The sequence below is a fragment of the Sparus aurata genome, chromosome 2, assembly GCF_900880675.1.
Source record: "Sparus aurata chromosome 2, fSpaAur1.1, whole genome shotgun sequence".
Lineage (NCBI taxonomy): Eukaryota > Metazoa > Chordata > Actinopteri > Spariformes > Sparidae > Sparus > Sparus aurata.
In genome coordinates this window covers 21,729,079-21,753,641 of record NC_044188.1, presented here as the reverse complement: position 1 = coordinate 21,753,641, position 24,563 = coordinate 21,729,079, and the positions used below count along the sequence as shown (strand labels likewise).

The window sequence follows — 24,563 nt, the reverse complement described above, 5'->3', positions numbered from 1 at the left end:
TTACATGAAACTTCTTCTGAGCCACAAAAGGCATTACACTACTTGTTTTTTTCAAATGTACAGTAGCACTCCCCAATGTGATTGCGATGCCAGGACAGAAGTATAATTTTACCTTTTCTTGCTGTCAGACTGAGACCACTACAAACAGGCCTTCATGTGGGTATCTAAGGCTAGCTGAGGTAGCCAGGTAAAGCTGACTAATAATTACATTTTTAAAACGTTTAGGCTATCATAGATGTAATAGTCTACTTGACTCGGTAATTCTGAGGAAAATTCTCATATACAGAATTCACAGAATCCGAGCAGCCACTACTTCAAACTACAGAGCCGCCGCAGCCCAATCCAGCTGCACACCTCGAGAAAACACACTTTCAACATTTTTAAATGACTTACTCGTGCATGACGGGACGAACAACGGTCTCCCCCGTGGTGTGGGCTTTGTAGAAGAGTGTGTAGAGGTACGGCAGGAGTGTGTAACGGATCTCCAGGTAATGTTTGGAGGTCGCCACCAGCAGCGAGTCTGGGCCGAATGCAGCTGGATCCTGGGGCTGGAGACAGGGAGGGAGAAAATACAGATTTGACTTTTATCCACAGGGTGGAAAAGAGATGAGAGAATGGAAGAGAGAAGTTGTTTGAACAAGGGAAAAAATATATTGGAGGGACAATTAGGGAAATAGAGCCTTGGTGCGAGGAAATAAAAGGTGTGAAGAGGATGGGGAGGAGGGATGAGACGCTGGGGGAAAAGGGGGAGGAAGAGCAACAAGGCACTGATTTTTTAACATCAATTTATTCACAACGTTTAAGTGGACATTAACCTTATTTATAATGATTAAAGGGGGAAATTAACTTTACACAGGACTAATCTAAAAGCAGACTTTGCGGAGAGAATGAGCAAAAGGGGACGCGAGGGGAAGGGGATGGAGGGGGAAAGAGTGTGAGAAAGAAACGGAGAAGTATGATTTAATTTCTGTGATAGCGGAGAGTGAGAGGGTGATTAGCAGCTAACAGGCCGTGCTCCTCTCATCTGGCTAATCATTTATGCCCTCGGCACCTCCGAGAGTGTGATGAGAACCGTGTGTGCCTGTGTGTTTTTTTGGAACCGGCCCCGCATTGGCCGTGCGATGAGAGCCATGATTAGGGCATAGCAAAGGTCACACATTAGCCGTCTCGTTTAGTGGAAATCGTCCTTCAGATTCATCATCATCATGTGTCTGTCCTCCAGCGAATGCACCCCCACCCCGTTCCCTCCCCCTCCGCCACACCCAACTCCCTCCTTCCAACACACACCATGTCTAACTCAACCCCTCCCCCTCACTACTCACTACCTCAGTGCCGCGCAATTTTTTGCAGCGGTGATGAGCGTGGAAAATGTCAAACGGAGAACGTTGGGAGAGCATCAATTTCCGCGCCACTCGACGCCGCCGACTGACTTTTTTTCTCCCTTTATTTGCATTCCTCTTCAATAATAGCTCGGTATGTAACGTCAATATAAGCGCTGCTGTGGGCTCAGCAGGCGCTTTGACATTTACTCCCATCTGACATGTGACATTTTAAATTCACGGCGTGCTCGTTACAGATAAACATAAATACCTCCCTATCGTCATTATAGACCAAACGATTATAATTGTTATAATTAAGCTTGTTGAGAGTTTTCTCTCGCTGCGGAATCTTTCTCTGCTCTGGCTTTGGAAAGATTTATCAAAATACGTGACCTCATTTAACTGACTATTGACAGCAACGGAGCGATCACCGCTGAGAAGCGGCAGCTAGGTGAGGGCAGCCTGTTAAGCTCTGGACTCACGGGAACTATGAAGTGGCGCGTAAGGGGAATCATGAGCAGTCCTATATAAACAAAGAGTTTTGATGGTGTTTTTTTTTTTTTTTTTTAATTTAATAACCCTCTCCAAAAGCAAGTACGACAGCAGAATCTGTCAGGGAGACGGATTAAACAGAGTGTCTGTCTGCCGTCTGCTAAAAGGTGAGCAATTCTCATCGGGCTGAATAGGGGCCGGTATCTAGTTTCTTTAATTCATTTTTGAGAACAGGGCTTAGTGAATTACATTAACAATTTCTTCTCAAGTAAAAAAAAAAAAAAAAAAGCACTTGGAAATACATCACACACTCCACCTATAACTGGGCATAACAGATGGAGCTGAAGAGCTGGCGGTGTATACGAGTGGATGGAGATATCCATTCAAAGGTTATTTAAGGGTCCGATGCCTTTGGGCCCCACTGAAGCTTAAACTGCCTATATATTTGACAATACACTGGCCGCATAACCGACGTATGGCACATTATATTAAAGTCGTTTAACACAGTTTAGCATTAACTTTATGTTTTACTGAAGTGTAAAAATCTCATCCTCTTTGATGAGTATTGGTCCGGCGCTGAGCTTCTGTGCTCTGTTTTTTACTTCAGGCTCAGATGTTCCAATACCCACTGCAGATATAATGATTTGCAACCGCTCACATCCCCAGCGTTAAACCCAAAAATCAGAGTTTCCCACTGCTCCCATTTTTCTCCGACTCGGTTGTACCACTGCTGCTGATGACAATCTCCATGGATACTGAAAGAAGTTTCTATTCCTGTCGGCTCGGAGTTCACGGCACCTATGCAGTGTTGTGAAATGAAGGGTTTACCCTGCAGCATTTCAGACCAAACAACGCTGGTGTGATACATAAATCTCAAGCTGACAGTCTAAAATAAGATCTGTAGAACAAAATGCCTTTACAGTACCTTGTAGCCCTCAGCGTTGTGGTTCCGGCTGAAGGGGTAGAAAGCTCCCACCTGCATCCAGCGACGACACAGCTCCTCGCTGGGTTCGTCAAAGAATCCACAGATGTCAGCGCCGATCTGAAACGCACGGAGGGGATGACAGCTTGACATTTAGCCAGAACTTACAGCATATATATATACGTATATATAACGTTAAATGTTAAACTCAGTGTATTGGAATCCTGCAGTGACAGAGAGACCCCGGATACTTGAAGATTGAAACTGAAGTATTATAAAGGTAGCTCCGTGTATATATATATATATATCGTAAATGTCAGTCCAGGCATCGTCAGAGAGAAATGCACCCGAGGTCAGTACATCTCCTGCGGCAGTGACGAATGTGGCGACAGTGTGATAGCTGGCCACATGTTTGTCCATGAAAAATGTCTCTCTTGATGTCCGTTCAATTCAGTCAAGGTTTACGGGCGGACAGTGGACGTGTGCGGTGATCTTTATTTACATTAATTGTACAATGGAGTCCAACAAAGAGACTCCAGTCAAAGGCCAGTGGAGACTGCTTGCTTTCTAGTGTTTACTACTGGCTGCATTTTACAACAGACTCAACGGGTGGGGAATCGATCCAAATCCCATATCTTCTGCTGTCTCTCTCTCTCTCTCTCTCTCTCTTTCTCTCTCTCTCTCTACCTATCTATCTCTGTTAGGTTGTGAGAATATATGTGTGTGTGTGTGCTGAAGAACCCAAAAATCCGCTTGACACAGTCCCACCATGATGTAGTTGGCATCTATAAGACCACCTGACGTGCACAGCTGGAGGTGTGTGTGCGTGTGTGTGTGTGCACGCGCGTTTGCATGCGCCTTCGACTCCCTGTTGTTTTCTCACCGCTGTTTGCACCGCAGACACACACATGCGAGTACAGAGTGCACTCGGGCACTGACTAGCGGTCTATGTTTCTGTCGAACGCGGTGGTGTTCCTGCGAAGAGAAATCGGTGTTCTTCCAGACATTTTAATGGATCTCTTTCCAGACACACTTTAGTTTCGCCTGCCCATCTGTCTTTATGCCTATTCCCGAGCATAGATCTCACTTAGCGGCTAAATCTTCTTTTTTAGAAGGAGGCAAAAGAGGAACGTCCGAATGCCAGAAGTACATGTTAACTAAACTGAAACACACGAATAAAAGCTACGGCTGGCTCCAGCTCCTGCGTGGCGCCAGTGTTTCGCATACCTAATGGCGTTTCTTTCTCTTTCACAAATACTATTCAAGAGGAAACTGAGCCTCAAGTGAAATGTGCCTCTGTCAATGTCAATGGATATGCTACAGAAAAAAAAAAAGAATCAGGCTGCACAGCGCTCTTGGGTGCCTGGATTATTGTCTGAAATTCATGGGCGAACGAAATCAAACAAAGCATAACTTCTTCATCTGCAAGTGGGCTATGACAATATCAGAGTCAGAAGAAAGGGCGAGAGCACAGATCTGCAAATTTACACTCATCTGCACACATGCATAGACTTTAAATGAGGTCCAAATTAAAATGCCAACACTGAATTTTATGATGTGATCTTTTAATCTCTATAGCCCAAATAATAAAAAAAAAAAGCACAGTCATGGTAAGCACCATCGTGGCAGCCAGGTAGCACACCCCCCCTCGCTTAACGTGACAAGCAAGCATAACGTGAACAGTACTTGGGCCTGCAACTCACATAGGGGACGCCGAAGAGTCCGAACTCCAGCATGCCAGGGATGGCCCATTTTATGTCATTCCAGTTGGCACCATTGTCCCCCAGCCAGTGACCCGAATATTTTCCCACACCTGGGAAGGAGGAGCGGGTCAACATCAGGGTACGGTTCTCTCCAAACACCCGCTGCAGAGCGCTGTGGCATGGATGGGGAGAGAGGAGAGAGGCAGAACAAGGGAGAGGGAGAGAGACAGAGAGACAGAGAGAGAGAGAGAGAGAGAGAGGTCGTTAAGATAAAAAGGACACAGGGACAGAGAGAGGGAACAGCACAAGGGAGAAACAGACACCACACACACACACACACACACACACACACATGCATGCTCACAGGGAAGAGCGGGATTGGAGGGCTATTAGACGGGGACAAAGCCAGAACTAGTAGTACTTTTTTCCCTTCCCTCTATTGTACTTTATTATTCTGTTTGATGAGGAAAATCGAAGCGCCATCGATTTCCATGACAATACCAAAGCCTGATGATGTTTACGAAATGTGTCTCCTGCCAATAATACATTTTAATTAGTGGACAGAGGGGAGGGGGGGGGGGGGAGAAGGAGGGAGTGAGAAAGGAGACAAAAGAAAGAGGCACTAGCCTTTAATACCAAGGGAGTGAGTCAGCAAAGTCCACTAATCAACGGGCTGGTATTTCACGGTCTCCAGTGCATACGCATGTGCCGGCGAGTGTGTGGTGCGTTCCCTTGCAAATACATTTAGTCTGCCTTTGTGCACCTGCATGTACTATACATGGGGAACGCTGCACCACAAAGTGCTATAAGTGAGCCAAGACGCATTTAGTCTGCAGTATGTTTCCTTCAATCAGCAGCAGGGCCTCAGTGACAGATACTGACGGAAAACATCTGACGGGCATTTCACTGCTGAAAGAGGAGCAGCAGAAAGCCCCGGCAATGAAACCTTCCTTAATATTGATTTTTCCACGTATACGTCTGAGCTGATCGTAGGGATGCCATGCAGCCAAGTGTCGTCGCCTTTAAACATGCCACTTGAATATAGTAAAGGAATAATAGTAAAGATGCAGCGGGAATGCTGTGCCAATCTGAGCGAATCTCCTCTCTTGCCTCTGCAGACACTGTATTAGGCAATGCCGTGGCTACATTCGAGGGAAAACACCTGAAAAGGTTACTGTGGCATTTCATTCAAACGCAGCGATATTTATTGCCATCTGAAAGCACATCGAAGTGATAAATCGGCATGAAATATCCCAATGAGGGGAAAACAAAGCTGGAGTAGCCCTTGCAATACTGATGTGAAATATATAGTGTAAGGTGTTGCTGAAAGTCGAATGTTCTCTCAGTTTATGCTACTTTCTGACATTAAACCTCAACATATGATGCATCCTTACATCCTGTGCATTGCATTTGTTTTTAGTACTGTGGGGTGTTGCTTCGCGTCAGCCGAAAAAGCCATTAGTGCAGGTGTGTGCTGCTTTCTAATTGATGCAATTTCCCATACCATCACCATTAGTGCATATTAAAATTCTGCAACCGACGCCAACGTTAGCCCTGTTTGTAAATGACTTGCTGAGGGCATTGAGGCTGTAGAAAAATCCCTGCACTACGGTGCATGTGACTGCGGCTTTCATATCCCTGGCATTTAAGCGGGAATTTACGTTGCTGCGCTGCTCTTGCTCATGTACCAGACCTCCAAGAATTTACTTAACTGACTATGGTTACTACAGATGCGCCCTGAAACTCCTCTGCTGCTCTCTCCTCAGATGGCCCTGGGCTTGTTTGCAATTTTGTCCCAACTCACTCACAATGTCATCGTTTGTCTCCGTGCAGTACCCAAGCACATTTGCAGAGGCAAAATAAACTTTATGTAGCGTGTTTTATGTGAAATTAAAGGCTAACTTTGGTGGGGTCTTTTTCATCGCCTTTCATCAATTTTTTTCCCAATCCTTTGGTGTTTAAGGGACAAATGAGGACAACAGTGTTTGAAACCAGTCCCGTTTTGAGCGTGACTGCTGCAACCAGCAGCTGCGCAATGGTCTGCAATGTAATCCCTGCGGGTAATTGTGCATCAAAGTTATCCTTTAATAGGCTTTACATCCATTAGCATCACTTGAATATAGCATTATACAAAAACCGGTGTGCCACCTGCACGCATGATGTACATGGCATTATGCACGGACTGAAAGGGTTTACAGGTATAATAGCCCAAATACTTTTACACACAAGTGAGCATGTGCATTCGACTGGTGAGAGTGTCCTGCTTAATTATCAATAAATAAAACATAAAGCAGGTAAAAATAAACTTTAACCTCCTTAATGATTCATCAATTTCAATATCTCAATGACCATATCCCATGCTCACCTTGATGCCTCTCTGTAGGTTTGTGTAAGTAATGGACCCTTAAACTGTTTCAGCGCCACCCCAGATGAGGAATTCATTCACTCGCCATGGGAGCTGGGCTCATTAAAGCATATTTCTGCACTTATCTTGTGGGATCCGACTTGCAAATGGTCTGCAAGAGTCACAGGCTATGATTTAGCCGCGGGCGTGAGTCACTGCGCTGCTCTGAACTGACAGATTCCTCAGCTTTATTTATTTCTGGTCTGAGGCTGTTTTTTCATCTGTTTCAACAACACTTGATTCTAAAAAATTCTGCTCGTTACACTGTTTTGACATTGGTGCGTTTCGAGTCTGCCACTGGCTCGTTGCTCTGAAGGGGGGGTGGGTGCAGCAAGTTGGCCTCTACAGCACAAGTTGGACAAACTCTATGATTAATTGTGAATGCACTCACTGTTCAGTAGCCAGCACCATCGAGTAGCCATACAGACTGTGGACATCATAGTGGTTCCCCCAGGCCTGCTTGGCATCCATACACAGAGTCTTACTGTACAGCACCTCGTCCAGAACCCCTAGGGGGAGAGGGAAGATGAAGGAGACAAAAAGATGTGGTGGGTAAGGTTAGAGGAGGCATGGAGTGAATATAAAATATAAGTTGCAGTGACGGGACAAAAAAAAAAAAAGGGGGGAGGGGGACAGACAGAACGAGAGAGACTTTGATATATACTGCAATAGGAAGTGGGACCAATGAGGAAATGAGAGACAGAAAGAGCAATGGAGGAAGAGGATGACTAAGGAGGAGTGCAATAAAAAGGTAGCATCAGGGGAGCATGCCTTTTCCAGTTATGATCATCCTGTCTGGGACACAGTTGGAATAAAAGACGTGGCAGAAGAGTCATTTTCAAAATTCCTCACCGGGGACCCACTACTCTAGATGAGTTTTCCTCTGGACCTGAACTTACTTTATGAGCTATTGTGGCGAATTTATCAACTTGGGCAGAGCATTTGGGCCACAAGCTGCAAGCCTATATGACATCCTTTTATTTCTTCATAGACTGGTAACCTCAGAGTACTTTGTTCTCATAAACTGTAGATTTCTTTTCTGTAAGCAAGGGCAAACTTCCAGTGGTCGTTTGCTATGACAAAGTTTTGAGATTCGGCCATTTTTCTCATGGAACATTTAAACTGCATTAAAACCCACCCACGTTTTCAGTGGCTCCAATGGCCCTGGATGTGAATTTCCCGTTCATTCACTGCACTGACGTTTCAGAAATTCCTCATATAAAGGCTTTTAAGCCTTGAATCTAGCAAACCAACTCTGAAATGAAATGTGACTGTAAACTATTTGATTCACGGTAAAAAAAAAAAAAAAAATGAAAAAAAGGCGGTGTACATACTCATTCAAAGACCACCGGACTCTCAACTTACAAACACAAATGGCATCTCCAAAAAAAGATCCTATCGTGGTAGCAGAAAATGGCCAGCCAATATTACTTTTGTGGGTTTGGTAGACATTTCCAAAATGGCAAGTTCCACCAATCAAAGGCATCGATGCAACAGTTTAGTATCATTGGAAGTATAGTATTTCTCCATTACATCGTGAATAAAACAGGTTTTTCTTAAAGGGGTTCGGTGGAACTTCTGTGTTGTTTACGTTAGCAGACGCCGGACTTCTGAACTACCACTAACTTTAGCTGCTACATTAGCCTAAAGGAGAGGCAGTGAAACGAGGCACTCGAAGAAACATGCATAAAGTCGCATCCTTTAACATGCTGCAGAAAATACATGTGTGATTGATACGTGTAAAGCGCTACAGATTATTAAATGGCAATCCCCTTCAAAACAAGGTGGATATCATACATAGCAAAATGGGATTTTCATCTCCAGGACGCCACTGTCAACTCTACAGTAACGTTAACTTCATCTCCAACCTCAGTAATCGCATTGCTTTTTCATCATGAAGTAAATTCACCCTTCACATTAAGCTTTTAAGCATTTTTGATCGTGCGATAATCCTGTCACCAGTGGGGTTAGCCAGTCAGCTAGCCTAGCTGGCTACCAAATGTAAATTAAAAAAGCACCTTCAAGTTTATGAGCCATGAGGTCGGAGCTTTCCCGCTCACGTTCGCAACACAGAATATGTCAACCACTTCAGGTTTTTGCAGCTTTTACAGGCAAAGAGTGTAAAAAACAGCCAAAGTGACCTAACGTTAGCTAAGGTTCAGGCTAGCACTGGTGCTGCACTGGTGTTAGTTAACGGTTATATAAGACATCAAGGAGATTATCAAAATGATTTAAAACATGACAAAAAAATACTACTCACAGTAGTGAAGTAAGTAATACAACTAGCTACAGCTTTGAGTTAGAAGCTAACTACAGTCGACATGAAGTAAACAGATGTGCAGTTTGTAAATCATATACATCAGAATTTAATTGTGCAGGTAGAACATGTGGCACATTAAGTGTCTTACTTGGAGTGTAGGGAGGGTAGTTGAGGTTGTTGTCAGCGCAGCCATTAATGGAACCCTTCTTGAAATTAGCCACCTCGTTCATGTCCTGCAAGTGTTCAAGAGAACATTGGTCGGTAAAACACGACTGTATGTTTAAACCAAAGTAATTATTGCAGTTATTATAACTGTTGTGAATCCAGGATTTACCTGCTGAAGTGCTAAAACATCGATTCACATCCAACACATTTCTTTTTTCTCTAGACTAGAGTAAGCCAGAGTAATGACTGAGCTGAATCCAAACTCTTAGCTGAGGAATCATTAATGGTGTAATAAGAATTCAAGCTTGCGTTTGGTGGTCTTTATTGGCCTCGGTGTTCAACCCACAGTGAAGTAATTGCCACCGAAAAATTACAAAACAAAAATGTAAACCGGCCCTTGGCCCTGCTCGTGTGTAATTGCCTGCGGATTGGTGCCAGCTTTGGGGTTTTTCGGTTAGCGTGCGGCTAATCGGCGAGCGCACACCTTCATTGTACGTGTCTGATAACTGACTTACAATCCAGAGGGCGTCGTGTTTGATCTCCCTGTAGAAGCGCTCGTACTCATCGACCCACCAGTCGATGCAGGCCTGGCTGGTGTAGTCTGGGAAAACAGTCTCTCCTGGCCACACCTAAGAGAAGAAGAGAATATGTGATCTGTGTGTTTCCTTAAGCACATCTTAATAGCTCTGGAATTAGGTTGTTATTTTTTTATCCTTTTTATTTCCGTCTACATTTCCGCCCGTAACTTGGCACGGGGAAACGGCAAAGGAAGGAGAACAGAAGCGCAGAAGATGAAGTAAGGGAGGGGGCGGGATTGATGGGGGAGAGATGGCGGAGGGGAAGAGGGAGGATGGAGAGACAGACAAGTTGAGGAGGGGAGCGGAGGAGAGGAGAAATCGATAATGCAATAGAAATCTCTAGACGTGACTGTGTGTTAGAAGTCGTCCTTAATGACGTGTATTGAGAAAAATGATTAATCCGCAGAGAAAGGAGATTTTTCTGTGTGTGTGTGTGTGTGTGTGTGCATTTTTGTGTGTGAACCCTTCTGTAGAGCATAGTAGATATTAAATCTCAAGGTTGCTCCGCGCTAGCTATCCTTTACCTTTTTTTTTTTTACTTCCACTGCCAATAACTTTACTGCGCCGGCTTGAATCAAAGACATGAATCACGCTCGCGGACACTCACGTGCCCACGCGCGTACACACACACATACACCAATATGGATTTATAGGCAGATGTTTTTGGCGGGTGGTCAGAACTCCAAGGTCAGGGCTTATTGATAGTCGCTTGCGGTTGCCATCTTTGGCTTTACAGTCATTTATTCCCTCCTTTTTTTAGATTTTTGTCTCTCTGACGGCTCCCGCTTGCTTACTAATAACTGATGCTTGACAAATCTGCTGGCATTTGTAGCTGCGTGTCTCATTCTATCTTACGTCTGTTTGTCTGTTTTGATGCTCTCCTGTCTGTCAGCCTGCCTATCTCTGTCATTACCTGCCTGTCTATCTGTTTCTCTACCTGTCTCTATCCGTCCTGCTGCCTGCTGCCTGCCTGCGCTTCAAAGCGCCTTTTCTACCCTCTGTCTCGTCTGTCCCCCCCCCGCTTTTTTCTTTTTTTTTATGAGATAATCTATCTTTTTGTCTCTTGTCTCTCACTGAGGGCTGACTTCCTCTGTAGGCTACCTCCTTGTCACTCTACAGCTCAGAAAGACAGCCAGTCTGTCTCCCTGTACATTACCCTCTAATCTATTATTTGTGTCAGTCTGTCTGCCTGCACCTGCCTTTCCGTCTTCCCATGTTTCTGTCTGTCATTCCTACCTTTAAACCCGCATAGAGAGTCTTCCCTCTCTCCCCTCTGCTTTGTGAACCCCCCTCCCAGCCTCTGTACTCTGAAGGTAAACTTTCAACCATACGAGTGAGGCCTCGCTATGATTTTGCTCCCACTCCGAAAACATATGGGCCACCAGGAAAAAGCTTTTATCCTTATCTTTGCGAGCAATTAGCCGTCTTAAAAGCAAAAATAAATACCAGCCCCACCGCCGTATCTCCTTTATCACTGAAACAACTACCGCAAAGGTTGTTCCGCATTGGACCCCACTGTTTTCATAACCAGGACACATACATTCATATGGAAATAAAGTAGAATCAATTATAATCACACACATGCGTGCGCAGACATCAGGCACAAACAACCAAGAATAGCGCTCTCATTTGGAGAAAATGGATACACAGAGATGAACACGCATGCATGCCGCCTTTATCGGCGCCTCTTCTATTCACACACACACACACAGACACAAACACACACACACACACACACACTTGCACACTTAATCTGTGATGCGGCGATGCAGAACATTTTAAGATTAAACACTAATGCGGAATCAATGCATATGTTTGACCTGTTATAAACATCATGAAAAAGCGATTAGCCGAGGGACTGGGCCTAATCGTGTGCATAATCAAAAGCAAACCTATAAAAGCAAAGGGAGCAACAGACTTTTACCCCCCACCCCAAGCCCTCTCCGCAGGGGGTGTGGGGGCTTTTTAAACACATGCTCTGTGGGGAAAAGGATCAAAAATAACATACCGGAGGCTTGAACTTCCATTAGGGAGTATTATGGATTGATGGAGACTGCGGAGAGGTGGTCACACATACACTAGCGCGCTCACAGCAAATGCATATATTTATGCTTGTGTAGCCTGATATATTGCATAATGCAAAGGCTCGATCACTCGATGGCAAAGTGCGCTGTGGAAACTTCATCGCAGTTAAATTTCTGAGTTGTGGAATGGACAGCGTCCTATATACATGCTCGGCAAGTATCACGCCCACATTTTAATGTTCCTAAATTAATGCCAAAAGCTAGAACTTTGACCTTGCTCAGTGCCAGACAAGTGCCTCAAAACACTTACTATTAAAAAACCTACTATTAAAACACTTTAAAACTAATATAAAGTGGAATGTAGGCTTTGGTTACGGTTTTATTGTATAGAGTCTGGAGTGTCAGCATAACTAACATAGAGGTGTAATTGTAATTCCCATACACAGAATAGTTGTTAATGTTAAAAATGTCACCCGACGTATTAGGAAGATTTAGCGTAATTGTTGAGCCGTTTTTCCATAATATTCTTGGCTTGACTCATCCCAGAGCGAGTTTTGGCACAAGCTGGCGAAAGACTCCTATTTGGGTGTAGCTGATTGAATATGTTTTGTTAAGCAAATTATTTGGAACTAAACCCGGCAAAAAATTCCCAGCAGTTTTCACAGTTTGAGATGCCAGACTTGGTGCACCTGGCAATAATCATGCCACAGTAAGTTTGTTTAAATCATGACTCACAGCTCTTTTTACACTTCACATGTGTTTTTTTTCATCCTGTAACATTAAAGGTGCAATTTGTAAGAATTTTAGTTGAAAACATAAAAAAAGAAAAATCAATAGAATGTTAAAAAATTTGACAATGGCAGTTTTGTCTCTATGACGTATATGTACTGTGTTTCAGAGATATCTACTGAAGTTTGCATGCATACCAGCTAGCCCAGCCCTCCCCTGGTCCAAAGCTTCTGTGTTACGAAACACCAAGACTCACCCAGTTCCCATAGCTCCCAATCCCGACTACTAGCTGCACAGCTAACTGAGCTAACTAGCTAACAGCTGCTACAATTAGCGGCAGTTCGCATGTTACTCTGGTCATACGCTGCCCTCTGATTTGGTGACCAGTTCTTACATTTTGCATCTTCAAGGCATGCAGGGCAACGTCAAAACCTGAATATCACCGTAACAAGCCGTTTACTCAAGATGCAGGCATTAGATGTGAGTAAGATGAACGCTTCGTTTCAAACAAGCATTATTGTCTGGAAGGGGGGAAATCATAATCTTAAGTATGTAATTAAGAGGCGGAATGCAGCTCACCTCTCCTAGTAGAGGAGTTTTTCCATCTGACTGAAACACCCAGGCCTTCTGCGCAGTCCCGCGGTCATAGGCTTCGTATGGAGTGTTCCCTACCCTCTTGCTGGTGGCTACTGCAGGATCCTGGGGACAAAGGTATGTGCTCATAAGAACACTGAACATCTTCAGGTGCTTGTACTGCAAACTACATAGCATGACAATTGCTTTAATAACATCATTTTACTGCTTGTTGGTGTAGCTGAATCAAAAGTATAACTATAACTATAAAACAATTAAAACAGGATCAAAAAATGTAAGTTTAATGGAGTTGATGTTTAAAGGTCAGATTTGTCATTAATGAGTCAAATACAATAACTGCTTCATTCACAACCAAGACCTTCCTACCAGGATCAGGATGTATTTTTGTCCCTTCTCGTGAAGGTAGTCGGCAAACTGAGGCAGCTCGCTGAACTTGACTTTGTCGTAAGTGAAATCTTTCTTATCCTCCATGTAGTCGATGTCGGTGTACTGAATGTCCTGCATTGAAAAAGGAAGAAGAAAAGCTTATTATATGGGCACCTCAGGAAAACCAAAACAAAACAACAACACCAAAAAAATCTGTTTGCTAGTTTTGCATGGAGATCGTCTTTTGGAAAACAATACGTTACACGAATACCTGGACGAGTTTACTTCAAACGGATTAGACATCATCACATATTCAAAGCTAAATTGGAAACGCTGAAATGCTGGCACGGCCTCCATGTATTAACACCGCACCTGCATCTTGCATTAATGTAATACATTTAAACACAACTCTTAATAGCTCTTATATGTACCCACTCATGCTTCCACCTCTATGCCTGACTTGGACACATCTGCTCAAAGTTCAGTATCTTCATCATGTATCCTCCTAACACAGTGTATTCTCATCTCAGCGTGGCTATTAAATACACTGTTAGGCATATGCACTGTGAAGCTCGCTGTGAGATAAACAAGCTAACTGCTAGCTCGTCTGTTGGTCTGCCTTTGCCGGACATTTGGAGATGCTGATGTGAGTGCAAACAACTTGGCTAATGTGCTGCTAAACCTTGGGAGGACGATGGGAATTTTAACACATTCCTCTATTTTATTTTTTTTTCCATCCGGGTGCGACTTTATGCTTGCTCTTGCTGTCTGCCTGTTGTCTGCCAAAATCTACTTCATGTCGATACAGCAGATGGTTTGGAAGGCTCTGCCAGATCCTTTCCTCTAATGGTAATCAGCTCCAGACATATTAGGGAGAATGTGATAATGCCCTCTGTGGTCTATCTAATGGTTATCAAATATGTCCCTGAGTACAGCAGGAGAGGAAGCAGCTGCATCCTAATGTCTTTGGATATGAAAGAAGGATTGGCGATTATCAGAGTGATGATCTTTAAATAAGGCAAGTTCAAACCGTGTCCTTGATTGGTGTAGCCATCGCCGAGTTGTGATACAGTTGAAGTGTTTTTCTGTGGACATGTAAATACCGATATGAGGTAGTTTCCCTTTGTAATTAAGGAATAGAAAGTACATCAAACATCGGCAGCCTTTATGTGGAAAGGACTTTTTTATAGTTACTAGTCGCCGGCCCGGGAGAAGATAAGCAGCGAGGCACATTCCCAAGAAAATGTCAACCAGAACTGGTATTTATCAAGTGTCTCAGAAGGGAAGAGGTGTTGGAGTAATTTTAACATTCAGATCAGGATGAATGAGATAATGAAAGGAACGCGGTCGATTGATCTTTGATCAGCGCTAACATTCAGTGATGCTTGAAAAATAGTTGTCCCGGGATTGAACCTTTGGAGCCCAGCAGACTCTCCATTATTTGACAGAAAGCTGGATTACCCCGTCTAAACTAAAGGCCATCGCTATCACTCTGACTGTCCGTCCGACTCCTGCTTCAACCTCCATATCACGTCTTCGCAGATAGTGTAGTGGTTAAGGCTCTTGCCTCTGGACCCACACAGAAGTGCATGAGTGGTTCGACTTTAACAAGGGGTGCACAAGGTGAGGCATCGATTTCCTTCACTTCCCATATCCCCCCCCCAAAAAGCGATGCACCCGTGGTGGCAGCGCATGCATGCATCGTCATAACATGATTTCGGAGAGTTTGGTCTTTGAAGTGCAAATGTTGTCTGAAAGAAGAACCCTGCGACCTGCTTCAAATGTCTCTCACGTTGATATCCGTGTTCAAATTCAAAGACCTACTTCTGTTTTATCCCCAATTTGCATGTCTTGCTCAAAGGTACACTCTGTAAAGAAAATTGATTTTTGAGTCTCATTCCCAACATATCAGATACTGGTGCTTTGTGATCGGCACCTTACATCTAGCCTGATATGAGGTTCTTGTGCATTTTTATTGTGATAATGAATGCAGTGCAAAGAAAATGTCACCTTAATTTCTATGCATGAGATTAACAACTTATTTACAAACTTATTTTACATTTCGTCATAAGTATATGAACACATATCCAAAGCAAGTAGTGGCCTTCATTGTAATTCTAGATAATGCTCTAATACAAACAGATTGCCTAAAATGATTAAACAGATACAGGAAAGACAGGATCTTACATATGGCATGTTTGTGGCACGGTTCCTCTCCACCGTTGCCTTGACCTCAGCCAGGCTGCCATAGTTCCATCGAGAAAGCTGGAAACCCAGTGACCAGTAGGGAGGAATGACAGGCCTGCCAATGAGCTGGACAACACAATTGGACATATTGTTAATACAATTACTCTGCCAAGGCAACTCACAAACCACTTCTGCGCAACAGACTTGCCCAGAAAAAACACTCCCTGGATATTGCTTTATACAGTTTTTGTGCCTCACCTCCAGGAACTCCTGCACCACTTGTTCTGGAGTGTCTCCAAAGAGAATGTAGAAGTCAAGGACTCCTCCAATTGTTCTGTAGGTCACAGCAGGAGCGGGCTGCAAAACCACCTCTGAAAAACAAAGACACCAGAGATGGAAATACTGCAAACCTAATACAAATCATAACCCTAAAATGCCCTCTCTCACAATTGTGAACCAGCAACTTCTCTATATTGAGGTTTTTTTTTTCATCTTTAAAAAAAAGAATATATATTTTATTGTTGTGAGGACTCCCGGTTCAACAAAGATCATCTTCATATCAGTAAAGACAATCTAAGAGTAGCAAAAAAAGAGAAAGCTTTTATATAGGAGACTATCGACATGAACAAAAGGAACATGTCAGCAGGCACTCCCTTTGCTTTCAGTCATCTCCTTCATAGAATAAAACAGCTATGCAATATTCTCTTTGAATTGTCAGCACAATTTTTTGATTGAGGCAACAATACATCCATTTGTGTTAGGAGGATGAAGCATAACTGATGGTTCATGTGCCCTTGAACCGTTTTTGATATTGTTTTTCATACTGTTTTGGAAGCGCGTGTACGCACATGCACCATCTTTGCAAAATGTGTCTCTCTACATGTGCTTTCATCACTTTCTGCACGTTCATGCGTCTGTGTGCTCCTATGAGCCAGCATGTTGTCCTTTGAGTGCAGGCGTTTTATCTTTACCCATAGCGTTGCTGTTCATGAGAAAGACCCCGAACGACTTTCCGCTCTCATCTTCCAGACAGAGGAAGAAGGGGTAATGTCCATAGAGGTTGTGGGTTCCCTGCGGGGAGGAAAGACACGGCAGATGTCAGAGGATGAATGGACATGTATAGGGAAGAGAGGTGTGAGGGAGCAGGAGGGGTTGTAGGAGACTTATTGAAGCAGGGGGGGGGGGACTCCACCGCCTAATCAGCTTACGAGGCGTTCAATTATAAGCCCTTTGGGAATGAGAATACACATGTTGGGAATACATGTAAACATGCTGCTTATACACACGCACAAACACAACACACCCTAGCTAGACATGTCAAGTGTAAGCCTTGGAGCACACAATATGTTTCGTATATCAGTAACCAAAGGAAAAAAACCCCAAAAAAACCCATTACGTTATAGGCATTGACATAGACGCAGTCACGCTGTGTACATGTGCATGAGTGTTTCTTAAACCAACTGCTGTGTGTCCTTGTATTCCTCACCCCGTTAGGGAAAGCATCCCTGGTGAAGATGGGCCAGGTTCTCCAGTTTGTGTCAAGGCGATAATTCTGATGCACATGCTCTCCCAGACCATAAATATTATGGGATGGAAGCTTAGCAGACAGCTGTAAGTACTGGTCCGAGAACACCAGTGGAGCCATTGTAGTGTCGAACCTGAATGTATTGTAAGAAGAAGAAGAAGAACAGGAGACAAAAAAAAACAAAGAAAAACAACAGGTCACCCACTGGTATGTGAGAACAGGCTGATGTGAGAAAGAGCAAAGGGAGGTGGGAAAAAAAAGAGAGAGGGAGAAATGTGAGAGACAAAGAAGTAAGAGGGAAAGTGTGAGTGAGATGCGGCGTGATGAGGGGAGCAGGAACGAGACAAGGACGTGTGGAGGAGTTGAGTTGCAGGAAGCAAAAAAACAGGGAGAAGACAGACCAACCCATCAGGCGCTAATGAGCCCTCTGGGTAGCATTTCTCTTGCCTTCAAAACAAAACGTACACTGGTAGTTGAAATACCAAGCCTGCTCCATCTGTACACAGCCGCCAAAACAAAGCTACAGTATAGAGATGACATACAAAGTGAAGGCTTTAAATGCAGTAATTGATAATGAATAGCTTTTGTCGAGAGGGGAGAAGCGCCCACACACAGCCGGGCAGGTCAAAGCGGCACGTGCACACAATCACACTCTTTATCTAGCAAATAAACGTTGGATAACTCAGGAAATTACACCTATAAACACCGAATGATGGCCTGGTGCAATTTTTATGGCATGCAAAGTGAACATATAAGCCTTGTTATCACTCGACTTTGTAGTGGTTGATCGCTGCTTGCGTGATCATCAAATAGTCATTAAAAAAAGAGAATGTATTTATTGCCCTTGCCAACAACAGCCCAAGAGAATGTCTTGACAATCATATGCATTTAGCTGTTATTCTAGCGTTATTACACCTGTTAAATTAAGACACTTGAAACAAACTCGGAGTCAACCTCCATACTTAATTTGAAGGTGTAATATGTAAGAATTTTTGTTGAAAACAATACAACATGTAACAATAATATAATGCAATACATTTCCGGATGTTAGCATGCTAACCAGCTAGCCCTGGGTCATCCTGTTCCAAAAGTCCTGTGGTCGCGGAGCTAATACCAACAGATCACACGAACATCAGTACCAGCAGATGCTTATGTGATCATCAAATAGTTATTAAAAAAAGTGAACGCATTATTGCGACTTCAGACAGTCAGATTATCGTACCACGTGACAACAAATGTTCTACTTTAAGATTTGGTTTCTGACTCACACTGCTCCCTGTAAAAGAGTCCAAACAAGGAAAGGCCATCTTAAACCACTTACGATGAAGCTATCGAACCACAAGCATGGTGTTTAAAGTCTTGAGACATCATATGCGTTTAGCTGTTATTTTAGTGTTATCTATTAAACCTGCTCTGAACTCCCATTCTATATTGCTAGCTTCACGGCTAACTGAGTTAACTCGCTAATCACAGCTACCATTAGCAGCAGTTAGCAGTCACATTGGTGATAATTTGCCTCCTAAATGATTGGAATATGGATCTGACAAGATTCTTTCTTCATGCACTTTTACTACATGTGACCTACTCATAACATTAATGTATTCGAACTGTATTCGAAAATATTCTTAAAATGTTCACATTTAATTAGGTGATGAGGATGTCAGTATGGGGTTTTTTGTATTCCTGCAACTGTTGCACTGACCTCCAAATCTAAGTGATCGGCTGTCCCTTCCTCAAAAAGTTACGAGGAGTATAATTGAGAGAGGAGGAATATCATCTTCTGAATTAATAAGTATAAACTTAACAAAAGGGAAAAAGGTCTTGAAAACCAAAAGTCTGACCTATTATATGAATTTGCACCACACTGAGTGATAATGGCAATTCACATAACAAAAGGCCTCATAAAGACATTTACGAGAGCAAATGAAAGCTTGAGCAATTTGATTACTAAATAGCTGCTAATCTGCTTGTGGTTGAAGGTCATGCTCAGTGTTGAGAAAGACAATACTGCTCGACTGACAACGAGCAATACAAGTGAGTGAGATGAGCCAAAGGTTGACACGTGATATAAGGACATTTCACAATGAAGGGATAATTCTTCCCTGAACACAAAGAACTAGAATACATGGAAGGAAGGTATTGTTCATGGTAAATATCTCTTCATACGTGGATGGTATTAAAATCTCAATTCAAGAGAGAAGCTTTTGCTTTCCCTTTCCATGTGAGCCACCTAGATTTAAGATCAATAGCTATCTTGCTGTGGAATTTGCCATTCGCCATAAATGACAATCAGCTTTGATTCACAGCAGAATTGGTGTGTGAAGCTGTGGTTATGATATGCGCATTTCATCCTCAGAAGCTGTGTGCCCTCACAAGCCTTATTCATCATGAAGTGCCATACTTTATAAAGCATTAACGCTAATAATGCCTTAATGCCTTTTTGTGTTTGATACGAAGCGTGTGAGCTGTGTGGGCACGCCGTTCTGAGAGGTAATCAATCACAGCGAGGTCACCCAGGGCTCACCAAGTGGCTTAGACTGACATGAACATAATTACATGTTGCTGTGGAAAGCAAACACGGGGCGGTCATCGTGTGGGAATAATGCATGGTAAAGAGATCATGTGGTTCACCGCGGAGGCTTTCTGACATCATTTTATCAATTGAGATGCAAAGAAACAATTAATTAATTAATCCATTGACAAGTGTCAATTCTCAATTCCATAGGGTGACCGTGAGAGGACTGTGAATAACAACTGGGAGAGCAGCAAGAGGTGTGATACACAATCAAATCTCCAGCAGCTCAGTCTGTCTGGTAATATTTTCTGGCTCTGTGGCACTTACTGTCTTTTGCCTCTAGAATTACATCCAAGCAATCTACTGTGAAGATATCTCTCAGTATCATCGTAATAATATTCACCATAACAATCTCCTGCAACAAAAACTGTTTCAGCCAAGTAATGCTCTCCTCTCTCTCCACAGGTGTAGCCATATCCGAACCTTAACCCTCTCCCTGTCCTTACCGTGTCCTTATGTTAACCCTCCTAAACCCAGCTCTAATGCTCCTAGCGCTAACCTTCTCCTAGCACCAGCCATCCTAAACCTAACCATGTCCTAACCCTTATCCTAGATGTTCCCTACCTTTACAATATACTGTATGTACTGTAACACAACATGTATTAAACACACAGTACATGCCTGAATGTTATTATGTGGGGTTATACATAGCAAACAGTGTCATACCGTTGTTCTCATGACAACCCCATCCAACACAACCAAATGTGCGATGAGCACAGAGACGCATGGTGAGCACTCACAGGACTTTTTTGGTCTCCTTCCTGATCACAGTGAGGCCGAAGGGTTTGTTTGTTATCTCCAGAACATCACCGATGTTGCCGGATGGGTCACTGTTGAGGCCGGCGATGTGCTCATGGGGGACCTCGAACCTCTGCTTGTGGGCATCGGAGATCTGAGGAGAGGAAACAGGCAGCGTGAGCGTGGCCTCATATCTCACGGTCATGTTCCTACTTTGTTGTGAGTAACGTTTGTTTTTGTTCCTCTTTTGTTCCACACAGCTTTTCGTGTTAAACAGGCTTTGATAACAGGTGCTTTTGAAATTAATTTGACTGGACTGGATTTATCTCACTATTTCCTCCGTTGCTGTCAAAGATGTATATGTGTGAGCATGTCTGTGTGTGCGTGTGTGTGTGTATGTGTGCGAGCAAAACAAGATGTTTAACAGAGAGAGAAGGAAGAAGAGATGGTGTCTGTCAGTGTGTACCTTAAATCGGAGTCGTTTGTTCGTCTGCATTTCTGCGTGCAATGATAGCTCCGTCACATCTGCCCCAAATAAAGAGGGAGCGGCCATTCTCTTCAGTGTGGCTGTCATTACTGCAAAGCACATGATAACGTTTTTTAATGTTTAAAGTTTTAAACATATCACATTTCAATCTTGCCACATCCTTACTTGTGAACTACTGAGCCTTTTGAGGATGCCCCTTTCATACCCAATCATGATCCCATCACCCGTAACCAATGAACCTGTTTACCTGTGCAAAGTTCCTCAACTCTCAGTCTTATGTTACTCGCAACTTGTTTGAAACATGTTGCTGTCATCAAATTCAGAATGAGGATTTGTAACCTTGTCTTGCTGTTGATGCGTTTAATATTCCACTGGGCTACTTTTTAAATTTTCACTGAACATGTGTCGTGATTACTTAACTGGTGATGCTATCATTTCAGGGCGGGAAATGATGAAAGGCATATGTAACCATGAAGTAATAACAAAAAAGTTATAGTGCTGCACCTCCACTGTGGAAATACTAACTCATACACTACAAGCTCTGCTTGTATTCCCCAAAAACAATGGTAAGTATTCTAAATGTCAGTAACACCTTAGGAAAATGAAAGGTTCCGGACGAGCAAGTAAAATGAAAAGCACACACACATTTATTTTCTTGTGTTTTCTCTTTTAATTTTTGTGTTGCTTAAAAGTATTTTCGTTTACTGGTATTCTCTTAAAAGGTTCCAACAAAAGAAATAAATAAAAAGAAATACAGTTTCAGGCAATCAGCCTTTAAATGGGTATACTGATATTTATTCAGGCCACACAGTTTCTACTTAACCTTTAAAATTAACACTATTTTATCGCCATACTTAGGTAGGTCCCCGCACATGTATTTACAAAATGTGATCTTTCGGTTGAATCCATGTCAAAATGACATGTTGTAGTTGGGACTATACTTACAGCCCTTCCTGGAATATCTGCTAGATGCTTGACAATGTTATGTTGGCAACAAGACCCCAAGAATATCTTTCTATTCTTAATACTCGTGTGTAAACATCTCTGGACAATATTTTGTATTCCTATTCAAGAGGCCATAAATCTCAGTGGTCTACTTAATGATCTTAGTGTTCCTCGCTGGTATCCAGGCTCTAATTGTTGGATGAGCTGTGCACCAACCGCATAAGTTATTTGGGAAACGTAAGTGCATTAAAAGATTAAAACCTGTAATCATAACACAAAAATGATCTAATCCCTACATTGATGAGTGAACTTCAACAATGAAAACAAACTGCAACTCCTCAGTTTGAGCACGCCACATGAAATGCATTGGCTGAACTGGGATGGGAATCCATCAAGCACAGATGTATTCCCAGGTTATTTATTTATCTGTATGATCAAAGGGTGCAATATGCTCACAGAGCTTACAGAGTCCTCTGTTGCCTCGAGGGTAAATGTGGGTAATTTGCATAGTAGCCTTGAGCAATGCCGTGGCACAATGCATGTGAAAATATTTGAAGACAGTTAAAAACTCATATAAGAAGGGGGCGCTTTAATTTAGATGTACCAGTTAAAGTCCCTGTTAAATAACATCAAGCTTTTCTTGGGCAGACCAAGAGAATTGATTGTTTTTGTTCTCAATCTAAGTATTTGCCATTTTTCAATTTAACCACTGCCAAGATGTTTTTTTTCCTAAAAAAATAAATAAAAATGTCCTTTGCCATTCCAACAAAGTGCCTGAAAATGTTGTAGATCAGACTTTAAATGTCCAATAGTTCTTTCCTGTGAATAACCGAGTTCATAAAAGGCAGTGAAATCAAGCAGAAAATAGAAAAACCTGCAAGCTGCAAAGTCAATCATGTTTTCTGATATGCCATCCATGTCATATTTCACAGAAAACCATGCCTTAGGCAAAGCAAGTGAAAAGGGAAAAAAATGATGTGAGGAGGACAGACAGACAGATCGGGGGAATGTGGAGCAGTTACAATTGGAATATGAGCTAAGTAGAAAGCCACATATTTTCATCAGTGTGGGAGAGCAGAGCAGAGAGAGGGGCATTTACCATTAGCCCTGGGTTTGTTCACTGATTCCGCTGTGTATCCATGGTTGACTGGGAAGAAACACCAGGGAACATTTCGCTCATCCAGTGGATTCCAGCAACATCCGCGCTGCTCACATTGTTGCTGTTTCAATAGAAAAGTTGATGTTATTGTCAACATGACCTTAGTTTACAAAATGTTTAGAACCTGGTATCGCGAAATGATCATCAACTATCAAATATCAGCTTTGACATTACTAAGGCTTAGAGTTGAGTTGTATGAGTTGTTAGCCATCAGTAAAGTCACTTGTGATGGAATCTTCAGGTTTTTCTTAATGTCTATTTTGTTTAAGGTCTTTGCTAAAAGACTCTACAAACACAGACGCATTCTTTGAAATGATAGTGAATCCTACCTTTGAGGCTCCGGCATCAGGGAAACAGTCTACTCGATGAGACAGAGGAATGTTTGGACACTGAGGGACAAATCCCTCAGGAGTTATACCCGGGTCTGTGAAAAGTTTATTTAAATGAATCAATGGCAGTCATCCATGATAAAATAATCAGTCAACTCAGTTGTATACCCATAAGAGCTGAGAACTAAAGGAGGAAGTGAGGTGATATTATTATGAAGCAACTTCTTCTCTGTGCAGGTGGAGTGGATGGGTCAACTGAATAATGGTCATTACCAGAACACAGTACAAACGTAACTTAATTACATATTGGTGACTTGTAAGACTATATAACTCTGGACATTTTTTCAGATTCGAAATTATACAAAGTTAAGAGCTTATTTTTGAACTATGGCTGAAAAAGTTTTTTCTAGTGGTTCATTAGCGAACAGTACACAGACCCCAGGCAAGGCCTAAACAATAAAAACTGTTAAAGTTACTATCTGCTCTGTGGACTAGTATCTGTCTTTGACTCCTGGTGATAGCCCAACCCCCTGCACCCCAACCCAACAGCAAGGACAACTTCACCAACTTCAACCATCTGCCAATCAGAGGTACTTTCTCATATAAATCAGTGTCATAGGTCACTGTAATGACTGACATGCTTCAAAGTGTCAAGGTTGATAACATGTTTACTGACTGCCCTGAAAGCTTTCATAACTGCACCTAACTGTCAGTTTTATCTTGTCTTAACTCTTAACACAGTGACATCCATAATATAAAAGTTAAACACTAACGTGTTACATGTTAAAATAGGTTTGTTGTCTGTTGATGATTACCTACAATATGTAAGAATATATTGTGTCGCTATCTTTGGAATAAGCTTTGGTCTCAAAATCAAAGCTAGATTTTTATAATCTTAGGCCAGGGACCACAGTTCCAGCGAAAACAAGTCTAGGCACCCATGCTAGAATGTAGCATTGGCTCAAGTTACCTGGAGCATGTGGTTGATTACTCCTGACATTTGACAACATGCCGTCATTCCAAAATCATCAAACGGCAGCTTGGTCAGTTGGTTTAAGCTTC

At 42.7% G+C, this 24,563-nt stretch overlaps 1 protein-coding gene across 1 annotated transcript in view; it reads right to left on the bottom strand.

The window, feature by feature from the left end:
- si (sucrase-isomaltase) overlaps positions 1 to 24,563 on the bottom strand; it is a 72,299-nt gene that overhangs the window by 46,896 nt on the left and 840 nt on the right. Inside the window, exons 2-17 of the mRNA XM_030443023.1 lie at positions 23,502 to 23,596; positions 23,113 to 23,233; positions 21,048 to 21,157; positions 20,584 to 20,735; positions 17,230 to 17,401; positions 16,715 to 16,814; positions 16,002 to 16,114; positions 15,744 to 15,869; positions 13,557 to 13,688; positions 13,176 to 13,295; positions 9,781 to 9,894; positions 9,249 to 9,333; positions 7,232 to 7,349; positions 4,437 to 4,608; positions 2,737 to 2,853; positions 394 to 548 (exon numbers count right to left, since the gene is read on the bottom strand). Coding sequence (XP_030298883.1) covers positions 394 to 548; positions 2,737 to 2,853; positions 4,437 to 4,608; positions 7,232 to 7,349; positions 9,249 to 9,333; positions 9,781 to 9,894; positions 13,176 to 13,295; positions 13,557 to 13,688; positions 15,744 to 15,869; positions 16,002 to 16,114; positions 16,715 to 16,814; positions 17,230 to 17,401; positions 20,584 to 20,735; positions 21,048 to 21,157; positions 23,113 to 23,233; positions 23,502 to 23,596 — 2,002 coding nt within the window. The remainder of the gene's footprint in view (positions 1 to 393; positions 549 to 2,736; positions 2,854 to 4,436; positions 4,609 to 7,231; positions 7,350 to 9,248; positions 9,334 to 9,780; positions 9,895 to 13,175; positions 13,296 to 13,556; positions 13,689 to 15,743; positions 15,870 to 16,001; positions 16,115 to 16,714; positions 16,815 to 17,229; positions 17,402 to 20,583; positions 20,736 to 21,047; positions 21,158 to 23,112; positions 23,234 to 23,501; positions 23,597 to 24,563) is intronic.